This window comes from Echinops telfairi, unplaced genomic scaffold (assembly GCF_000313985.2).
Source record: "Echinops telfairi isolate 266 unplaced genomic scaffold, ASM31398v2 ScPeMD7_7410;HRSCAF=8448, whole genome shotgun sequence".
NCBI classification, from domain to species: domain Eukaryota; kingdom Metazoa; phylum Chordata; class Mammalia; order Afrosoricida; family Tenrecidae; genus Echinops; species Echinops telfairi.
Window position 1 is genome coordinate 13,151,393 of NW_022111310.1, and position 10,730 is coordinate 13,162,122.

Below are 10,730 nucleotides of genomic sequence, written 5' to 3' on the forward strand. Positions count from 1 at the left end.
GGCAGCGGAGGACGAGGCTGGATGCACTGCACCTGATGTCATCATGCGACGGGAGCGAACGTCAGACAGTGACAAGGCTCCTCTGCGGGGTTCAGACCAGGCCAGGGGCTTGGCGTCCCTTCTCAACACGGCTGCATGACAACAGGCCTGAGTGATGCCCGGTACTCCGTGTGTGAGAGAGCAGGGCCTGCCTTCCAGGAACCTGCTGGCCTTGGGCTGTTCCCTCCGCTTCCACAACAGGGAGGCTGCAGAGCATGAAGGAAGGAGCTCAGAGCCAGTAGGGCTTAAACCCAACCTTATCACAGACTGTCTGCGTGACCGGAGGCAAGTCGAAGTTCAATCGGGAGCAGGGACGAGCAAGCGCGATTGTCCCATTCTCCCTCTCCCCCTTCCTTTTTCTTCTCTTGACCTCCCTCCATGCTAGTTTTCAAACATACCATACATTTAGTTCCCCTAAGAGCAGGGTGCCATATCACACAACTCCCAAGGCACCAATAATGCAAAGCAACCAGAGCAAGAGGTGTCTTCAAGACCTGAGCCTCGGCGGGAGCACCACCTTGTGAGTTAGACAAGCCATGCAGGTGGCCAAGCGAGCCTTAGAGGCAGAGGCCAGCTGGCTTGGATATGGCTGAACCGGAAGGCATGCTATACAGTGTTTACTGAGGGTACATGTGTGGCGTGGGACACGGAGGGGCAGTGTAACGGGAGCTTCTCCAGTTGCGTGTCTAAGTCTTTCTATATGTGTCTGATATAATAAGTGTGTCCTTGAACTATAGGAATTCATAGTTGCTGTTTGAATGGGTAATTCTCAAAGAAAGGATCACAGACCTGACCTCGTTTTTGTCTGCGTGGCCTCTGGCAAATGGGTCTACTAAAGTATGGGGATGCCCCAGGACACGGGGAGGGGGGGGCCCTGTGATGGGAGTGGCGTGGAAAACATGGGGGCCTCAATCTGAAACCATTGCGGGCGGCACACAAGCTTATAGTACTGCTCCAGCAGCCTCAGGAAGGAACCACTCTCCAGGTGACTGGTGGGTCTGACACGACGCTTCTATTCCATTAAACTGCGGGACCACCCAGGCCTGAGGGAAGACCACCCAATGACGCAGACCCCCACACAGGGGTGAAGGACACTTGATCATTCAGCAATAGCAACATCTCTACCAGGCCAAAGGCTCTGGCAGAAAAGCCAAGACCAAGGCCATGTCCACACAGCTGCACAGATCCCTGTGATACTGTAAGGGCCGTGAGTCTCAGGGAGACATGGATGGGAAGCTTTCAGCATTGTACCTGGTGAGATGGCCACAGATCCCACCCCCATGACCAGTCTGTGAAAGTCCGTGTGGGGGTGGGTGGGGGGGGATTGTCTCTCCAACAGTATTCATTCGACTCACTGTATACTTACTGAGCACTGACGACACGCCAAGCCCCTATTAGGTCATAAGCATGAAAATGGCAGGTAATGGGACCGTCCTTATGAGTCAACACGGCAAAAAGCTTCTCTCAAAAATGCCAAATATAAAAACCAAACCAAACCACGCATATGCGACTGTGATCAAGATTACATTTGAGGACTCCACTAAGAGTTGGCAGACGGCAGCTCGGGCCGCCTGTGCGTGGGGGGTCCCCGGGTTTCTTCCGTCCCCAGGCTGTGTGCTGCGGTGTGGCCGCGACATCTGGACAGGACTGAGTGCCGGTTTTGTGATGTGAAAAACCTCCCCAGACTACTTTTAAGACATGGTAAAATACACACCGTATGAGGGTGTGAATACATAATTATGAACTGTGAATGAAGACTTCCGAATTCTCACAGAACAGATTGGTAAGTGCATGCACAACGCGTGCCTGCCTGCCGTCCTGTGGAATTCCTTATGTGCAGCCGCACACGGGCATTCTCTCTTATCACCGCTACACACGTCAGCAAGGGTTCCTCGTGCAGGTTTAAAGGAAATCCTCCAACAGTCAACACGGACACCACCACCGGCAAACTCCAATGCGCTCTCCACCCACATGCCAGTAACTCCCCAGCTGAGGGTTCCGCCCCCTGATCTGACCTTGCTGCAGGAGAAAGACTCAGATCTCCAAGGGACTGCTGATACTTCCTAGGCTCCAGGCCCAAACAGGCTACCCCTTTCCCTTGAACCTACTCTCCCAAGCATTCGCTGTTGCCGCCACCCACTTCTGGTGGCAGTCTGTGAGTCATGCCAGATTCCTCTCTCAAAATCTAGGCCTTATCATAGTCCTCTTCCCTTGACTTCCAATAGTTTGCTTTCTTTCTGAATTCTTGCACTTCCTGCCCAAGCCCAGCCTCACCTCTTCCCTATTGCTGTCACACTTCCCAGCCTGAATCCTGCTCCATTCCCTCCTCTCCATCACAGCCAGCGTGAACGTTCTCAAATGCATCTTTGAACAGGCCGGCCTTCCCCTTGAGAGTTTTCTAAGGCACCCACTTGCTAGCAGGTGATTAATGCTCTTTAGATGGTGTCCAAGGTCACCTACCTCCCTGGCTTCTTGAACTGAACTTCTCCTGCCAACAGCGCTAAGCTGCCGGTACCCCTCTGCCCTTTCTTTCTGTTATGCACTTCGATGCCTTTGTTCATTTTAATTTACTTGTTCCACCATGAGTCTTGCTCTCCTCCACGCTTCCCTGTACACGTCTATTCTTACAGTGCTCCTGCCCTGGAAAAAGAGATAGTATCATGCTCAATGAAGTCCCTGAAGGATAGCTTAATGCCTACTGCACTGTAGACACCCATTCGTAGAGATGAAAAGCAATAACATTAACACCCTAATTACTACTAACGAATAATGTACCTTGTAGACAGAGAGCAGCTAATTCCACAGCTGTTTCATATGGACATTTCAATCTTGGGAGAGAAAAGGAAAAAAAATTAAATCTCAGTATGTACTTAAATAACATGCAGATTTTCATTAAAATCACTTTGCAAAAGGCAGTAGTGCTTTGATAAAAATTGTTCATCTGTGCTGTTGGTCTTTTTGCTGTCCACAGCAAAGAAGGTCAAGAATCTGACTTAAACTACACCTGTCCCAAAGCTAGACGTCACCAGGGGTCAATATAACCCGACCGAGGTCAAGCCACTATCAAACTTGCAATTTTACTGACTTGGCAGGACTGGGGAGTTTGGAAAACAGAACGAAAAGCCCACTCCTTTGTAATATATTATTATTTTAAATGAACAATTCGCTGCGTTTGCAATGAAAGCTGAGTGTTCCTCGGTGAGGTTTTACACAACGTGTCCAGTGATGTTGCCACATTTTACACTGTGTGCCGGGGGTTCAGCATGTCCATGTCTAGTGTCTGGTTTCTCACCTTTGCTTTAGTATGAGTGCTGCCCAAAGGGTCTCACGGGTTTTTTTAAATGAGGGTTTTGTTTTGTTTTGTTTTTAAAGGAGCACAAAATCACTAATGATATTGCTGATCTTACAAGCCAGTCTGTTTGTTTAGCTAAAGGACGACCTCAGTGAACCAATGGGGCTCAAGATTTTAAAGAGTATTATTAGGTCTGTAAGCTCAGGGAGTCCTTTCGTCTCCACTGGCCAGCAGGTCTAGACTCTCAAGGTGTTTTATTGTTTTTAAACTTATTTTATCTTGTTAGAGTACAAGTGCTTCTCCAAGATGCCTTGGAATAAGCTCATCACGTGAAACATAAATACACCGGTGACACAGCTAGCACTTCCGGGACAGCTGGGTACACTCAAGCCTGCCAACAGTGAAACTGAGGCACTGCCTTGCAGCGGGGTGGGGCGGGCATTTCTACACACCTGGTGATCTCAATACTACGTACTGTAATCCAGGTAGAAAAATAAGGATGGCATGCACTGGCACGTCACTTCATAGTTTTCACGACCTTTTCCCTGAATATTATCCAGTTTGGTCAATGCTTTTGAGTCAGGCAACCCCAAGCCTGGGTGTTGTCAGGGCCCCGTCTCTCTTTTGCAGGTGAGGATCCAAGTGTTATGGTGTCAGGCCCAAAGTTACCCAGCTGGCAGGAGGCAGTGCGAGGCTGGAGCCCCATTCAGCTCAGCACACCGGGCTGGAGTGCATATAAACTGTAAAGGACTGTACGAATGCCAGGTGTTGCCATTATTATTTTTCCAAATGGAAGGCAATTCCTCGAGTTGAGAGGCCTTTGGCATGAAGAGCACACGATGAAGAGAGAAACACAAGGCAGACACACGTGCCAAACACCCGCACCAACCAACGGTCTCTATTGCCTGGCTGCAGAAGGGCAATGTATACACTGTACAATCCACTTGTTTCACAGGGGATAGTGCACTGAGATTTTTATGGCTTGGTCTACTGAGAGCCTGCAGATTCTGCAATTACAATTTAAATTTCCTTTCAGTGATATTAAAAATAAGATGTAAGCCTGCATTCTTGGCGACAGCAGGTATGGTTTATTTAGGCTCAATATGCCCTTGGTTTTTCCCGTGACAGGAAATTCTCACTACGTTATGTGGAAAAACGACATAATCGTAAACTCCACGGCTGCTGACATCTCCTAGCTTTAAAACAAATTAATCTGGCTTGTGGCATCAACCAGCTCAGTGCCAATTGTCCTCATGCCCAGCAATCATTAGATTGTCTAGCCAGAGACCTAGCATTTGAAAGCCATCTTTAAGAGGGGAAGAGGAAACAGGAGGAGGTGTCTTAACCTCTTTCTATCAGAATCAGAGCATAACCTCTCTACAGCACTTCAATGCCGGTGGTGACAAATGAGAGTTTGTGTCGGTCCACAGACTTGTAAGTGTATACATATTAATACGTATCTTGCTTGCAAACTACAATAAAAGCCATTATGAATGGGGCAGTGATGCCATCTAGGAGAGCCTGATCCCCAAATGCCCATCACGGAAGATATCAAATGCTCTTGGAAATGCTTCAAGCCACAGAGTCATCATTTAAAATGGGATGATGGTGACAGTGATACAAGTATTAGACTCACTTTACAATGCCTGGTGCAATTTTTTTTCTTTTTAATTTTGAAAAGGGAACAAGGGTAAGCGAGGGAAAACAGTTGAATTATTTTGAAATAGAGACACTGATCTATCCTGGATTGAGAGTTAGAACAAAAACATACTTACTTTCCTGAAAGAATGTCATGCCTGAGTTGTAAAACAAACAGGTACCTGACAAACATATACAAAAGTCAATAGAGGGTAACTCTTGCCCAGCTGCTCGCTGCCAATCCCCAAGCTTCCCCTCCCACCCGCAGCCCCACACATGGCCCAGGGCTCTGCATTGTAAAAAGGGAGCCCAAATGAGACCTTTGGTGGAAGCATCTCCCCCCGCGGCTGCAGGAAGGCATCCCAGAACCAGCTAGGAAGGTGAGGGCATGTACGGAATTTGCAAGATACTTGAGTGAGCATGGAACACTGCACAGTCCCACCCCCCGCCCCCGGGAAGCTCGAGAAGAGAACCAGGCAGGACACAGACTCGGCACACAGGCACGCAACGTGTCCAACGACACAAGCCGGAGAGGGACCTCGGACCCGGCTCTCCACCAGCTCCGCCGGCCGATTCCACAAAGGCTGCGGCTGGTGCTATCCCAAAGTCTGCAGGCCACTCCAGTTCGCCACCCTGCAGGCTTTTTCCCTGCTGCAGCATAACTGCAGTCTGTTTTTCTAAAACACCCAAACAAGCATGCTGCATACATGCATGGAGAAACAAAACAACTCCTGGAACTGGACAGCAATCGGTTGCAGGGACAAGGAAAAGTATGAGGGAGGACAGAGCAGATAACGCGAGGCGGTTTCACGGAGGTAAAAAATAAAGGTCGTGGCTTCAATACGTGATTTTTTTTTTTTTAACCAGCAGGATGTGGGCACCAGAACCACTTGCCCTGCTTTGCAAATATTGAGGCTGCCCACAGAGCGCTCCCTTCCTCATGTAAGGAATCAGCATCTTACACGCGAGAGAGGTCCCCAGGTGTTCTGCTGCACACAACCCTGGGTAAGGACCTCTCACTGGCTTTGATGACAATCATGAGCAGCTTAAAGGACTCTGAAGAGGTACACTAGGCTAATTTCATTTGTTTGAAGTTGAAAACCAATGGCAGACAACCATTCTCTGTGGTTTGAATCAAGGAGAATACTGGTGACCCAGAAATAAGAGGAGGGAGCAGCTGAAAGATCTACTATACTGCAGAATGTTCCTGATTCCCAACAGGTGCTTCATCACACTACTGAGCTGAGCTTCTGCAATTCAGGGTACTATTTTGTTTGTGTACACCTATCAAGGAGGACATGATTCTGATTTGCCCTGAGCACTCAGATTCTACAAGAACGGCTCGCCACTGCAGGCTAGCAGAACGGAGGGGGCTATAATACATTATAGCTTACATATTCATCTCCACGCTAGTGGCCATCACCGTGGGCCAGCCAGCCGCTTTGGGCACCACTATTGTGCACCATACAATCACAAGGAGGCTCTGGGGACATCAAAAGCAGGGCAGGGCTGGGCAGAAATCTCACTGATGGGAGGGTGGGTGGATGGAAACACCATGTTTAAAAATTTTACATCCCCTTTGCTGCTGCTGTGCTGTTTCTGAAGTACAAGAGGCAGGCAGAACGTGAAAGGAAATTCAGCAAGGCAGGAAGCTCGCCCAGAGGGGAAAGAACCCAGCGATAGTCAAACCACTGTGTTGCCATGAACACAGCTATTTTAAACAGGGGGCTGAAAACAAGGGAATATTTCTTTTTCCATCCCTCGGAAAAGTCGGATGGATTTTGGACATTGGAGGAGAACCACTCTTCCAGTAGCTGCCTTCCCTTTTTGTAGCCGAGAGAAAAAAAAGAGAGTCCGCTAGAAGGACTAGCCCATCTGTCCGAAACCCCAGAAAACAGAAGACAGACATGGAAATAAATCTCATTGTTTCTACTCACTAAGAAAAAGAGGTCAAGTCAAACTGTGGGTTGCCAGCAGAGTACAGAAAAGTACAGACAGTGTTCGTGTAGAGGAAGCAATCCCACAATCTAGAGACCCGTACTTTGTGAGGAGACCGGGATACTGGTGGGGTCTTGGTCTGCATCGTGTCCTACCTTGTAAACTCTTCCCGAAGGTTGTTCGGTTCTGATGAATAGTATTTAACGCGAAAGTGCAAAGCATAAGCGGGTCCGACTAAACACGTGGAGATGGAAGGTTGAAGATGGTTTTTGATCCCCCAGTTTTGAAGATCACGGGATGGACAAAAGGAAAAAGATGTTAAACTGAACACGCATTCCTTGCTGTATTGGGAGTGTGCAAAAGGGGCATGCAAAACTAACACATTTTATCGAGCCCTGGGGTGCACTTGGTTACACAGTCAACAGTTAAACCTCTCTGCTCCCAGAGATCTAAAGACCTGGAAACCCCAGAAAGTAGTTCATCTCTGCATGAGAGGGTTACTAAGAGCTGAAATAGATTCAGGGGCAGCAGCTAGAGCTTTATGAATATATACATACACATACATACATATGTATAAAGTACACATAAGTGTGCATATACCTACACCTATCATCCACCCATCTATCTCTAAGGATATTATACAGTGTTGAACCAGGCAGTCCATGATGTCTCCTGCACTACCACTTCCTGACTGTACTTTGTACCTCATTGGAAAGTGCATATAATAGGTATAAAACTGTGCTTCTGAATAGTATATGAATTAGTTCTCATTGGCAAGGACATCTGATTTCAAATGAGAGCATACTCTCTTTTTCAGTATCTACAAAAAACTCATTCAAATTTTAAATGCCAACATTTGGCTAGCCTTAAGAAATTAATAGCCATCCACTTAAAACTGGATCTATTTTAAAACGCTTCCAGGTTCTAATGGAAACATAACACCTCAAAACATTGGCAAAGGATTTACGAACAGAGAAGAGAAATAAATGAGTAGGCTTAATGCCTCTTACTTACTTTTCATCTGCTTTTTTATGGGTTTGGAATGATCCAGCCAGTGCTGCAAGAAAGAAAATGCTTTTTTTAGGATGGTGCATCGACCAGGCCACGCGGCCCTCCTTTACAGACCTTAGGGGTGGGGCCACACCCCGCACACTTACCTCGGGGAATCTGCCACCTCCTCAGGATGGCAGGAAGCATTCTGAGTTTATTCACATAAATACCATTTTCTCTGGGTAAACAGTCCACCACATCGCTAAGATTTTCAATAGGGTACCCTAAAGTAATTTATAATCCCTTACCACTGCACAACATGGCGGACATAATTAATTGCACCGAATTGTACATGTGAAAAAGACTAGCATGGAAATATTGCATATGTTTTGCTGTATACCAGGGAGCTTTGGAAAGTTTGTGGAAAAATGAAATGATCATGAAAATTTTCCACGGACTTTTTGAAGCCCCTCGCATATATTTTTACCACAATGAGAAAGAGAAAAAGAAATGAAACAAAACAAAACACACCCTGTAACCAAATGATCTGTGAAGTCCTTTAGGGTCAGGGTTCTGCTCCTGGGTTTTCCAAGTTCCAAACGTTCCCCAGGAACCCCACACCTGCATTAATCTAGCTCAGAGAATAAGTCACGCTTGGGAATCTTCTGTTGCCCTAAGAGATAAAATCATAGAACCCAAACTCCTGGTCCCATTATACTTGGGCCAAGAAAACCACCTACATCTCAGATGGAAAGATGACCATGTAGGCAGCAAGGATTTGCCAGAGATACTTGAGACCTGGCCCTGAGGACATTTTAAGGCCTCCAGCGTTCACTGGCGCCCCGTGGTATAGTGGTTACCTATTAGGCTGCTAAGTGTAAGGGCAGCAGTTCGAAAACAGGAGCAGCAGGCGGCTTTCTACTCCCGTAAAGAGTCACAGTCTAAGACACCCACCATGGCACTTCTAGCTTCTTGGGTAGCTGTGAGTCAGAACTGACTCGAGGATAGTGAGTCTGGAGTTTGGGGAGTGTTTCTAGAGAGGCCCTAGTGGCAGAGTGGGTTGTGCACTGGGCTGCTAACCACAAAATCAAGTTCAAATTCACCAGCTTCTGCACAGGAGAAGGACGAAGCTCTCTACTACTGTAGAGTGGACAGTCTGGGAAACCCACAGAGGCAGTTCCACCCTGAGCTGTGGGCTTGCTATGAGTCAGGATCCACTCAACGGCAGCGAGTTTGATTGGGCACCAGGAGAGCTGCTCCAGCTGTTTCCATTCCTGGCTATTCCAGAACCACTGCCCTCACAAAAGTTCTCTACTGTGTGGACGCTCTTCTGCCGCAGTCTTGATGACCACGGCAGTCTAACCTATATGGGGAACGACATTCGCGGCCCCAGAGTGGAACAGATTGTGCTCAATTACTAACCTGAAGGTTGGCAGTTTGAACCCACCTAACCGTGAGTACTGGAGGGCGGGGTAGGAATTCTGGGTGGTCTGCCTGCATTAAAAGTACAGTCAAGAAAGCCCATGGGGAAGGTCTACTCTGTGCTGCTTGCGGTTGTCACGCATTGGAAATGACTTGAGGGCAGCTAATAGCACCAGTGCCCCGTACAACCTGGTGTGCAGAAGGCTGGGGATGACAGCGGAAGCCCCAAATCTATTTGCAGGGTCCCCAGCGAGGCCCCTCTAACTACTGAAGGACATGAACAGGCTTGTTGTCTGACAGAGAGCACTGTAAAGTCGATTACGGCACATGTAATTAGATGAAAATGTAATACCTCATCATTTGCTCTCCCCTTTGACCTGTTCTGAAAGGCTTGTAATATTTTCTGCTTTCTTTTTGAGTGAGGTTTTTTGTCTAGTCATTGTTGTTGGTGTTTTTGGTGCTTAGTTCTTATCTTCCTGTTCGTGCTTTGTAAGGTTTTCTGTCTATGAAATCCAGAAGAGGTAGGTCTATAGAGACAAGAACTGGATTGATACTTGCCTGGAGGTATGGCAAGGACGGATGGGGGGAAATGGGGAGCTAACAACAATGAGAAGAAGATGTTCTGCAATTCATTGTGGTGTGGTGATGACTACAAATCTTGATATGACTGAATGATTAAATTATAAGATATATGAAGTATATGCCAACAAAACTAGGTCTTCAAAAACAATGTCCTATACAGATGTACAGTCAGTGGTTAACTGATTAGTTCATTAGTCCATCTCTGAGAAGTCTGCACTACTCAATATTCAGCGAGGTGCTCCAATCAGTACCCTGCCGTCTCGGGCCCTCGAGTTTTTAGTCAGCTAACCTGTCTCTCTGCATCTGTGTGGCATCAATTAAGACAGCCTGGTACCATCCAGAGACCAGGATATTTAGCATCTCAAAATCTTGAATCTGTGTCAGCCCCAAAGCAACGGTCCCTACGTGTTCTCAGTGAAGGGTCATTGCCAACACACGGGCGGCCGTGAGTGGGAATGGCTTTGGTTTGGTTTTGATGTGCTGTGAGCACTTAGAAGTTCCTAGAGGGTGAGGACTTAACAATTTCTGTGTTTCCTGGGCCAGGAAACATTGCTATATTCTATATTCTTGCAAAATAGATGTTAACTATAGTCTCCGTAATAAGGCAAACAGGGACTTTCCCCACGGCTCAGTGGTAGCTTGGTCCATGCTAGAACACTCCTGTAAGGACAGGAGAGGGGCAACGCAGCTAGTGGGTTTCTTACTAGCTATTCAGCATCAAAATCCAACCTGCTGACTGTCAACACACTTGCCGAAGCAATCTGGGCTCGGCACATTCTCCTAATGATGGGGGGCATGAGTACAGCTAACCAAAGAGCCCGTTATGATG

General features: G+C 47.3%; 1 protein-coding gene across 1 annotated transcript in view; it reads right to left on the reverse strand.

Moving 5' to 3' along the window:
- The window catches only part of EPB41L4B (erythrocyte membrane protein band 4.1 like 4B), a gene marked incomplete at its 5' end in the record, with an annotated part of 163,359 nt that overhangs the window by 96,898 nt on the left and 55,731 nt on the right, over window positions 1-10,730 (reverse strand). The window contains 4 exons of the mRNA XM_045296535.1: window positions 2,815-2,867; window positions 5,107-5,151; window positions 7,063-7,141; window positions 7,922-7,964. Coding sequence (XP_045152470.1) covers window positions 2,815-2,867; window positions 5,107-5,151; window positions 7,063-7,141; window positions 7,922-7,964 — 220 coding nt within the window. The remainder of the gene's footprint in view (window positions 1-2,814; window positions 2,868-5,106; window positions 5,152-7,062; window positions 7,142-7,921; window positions 7,965-10,730) is intronic.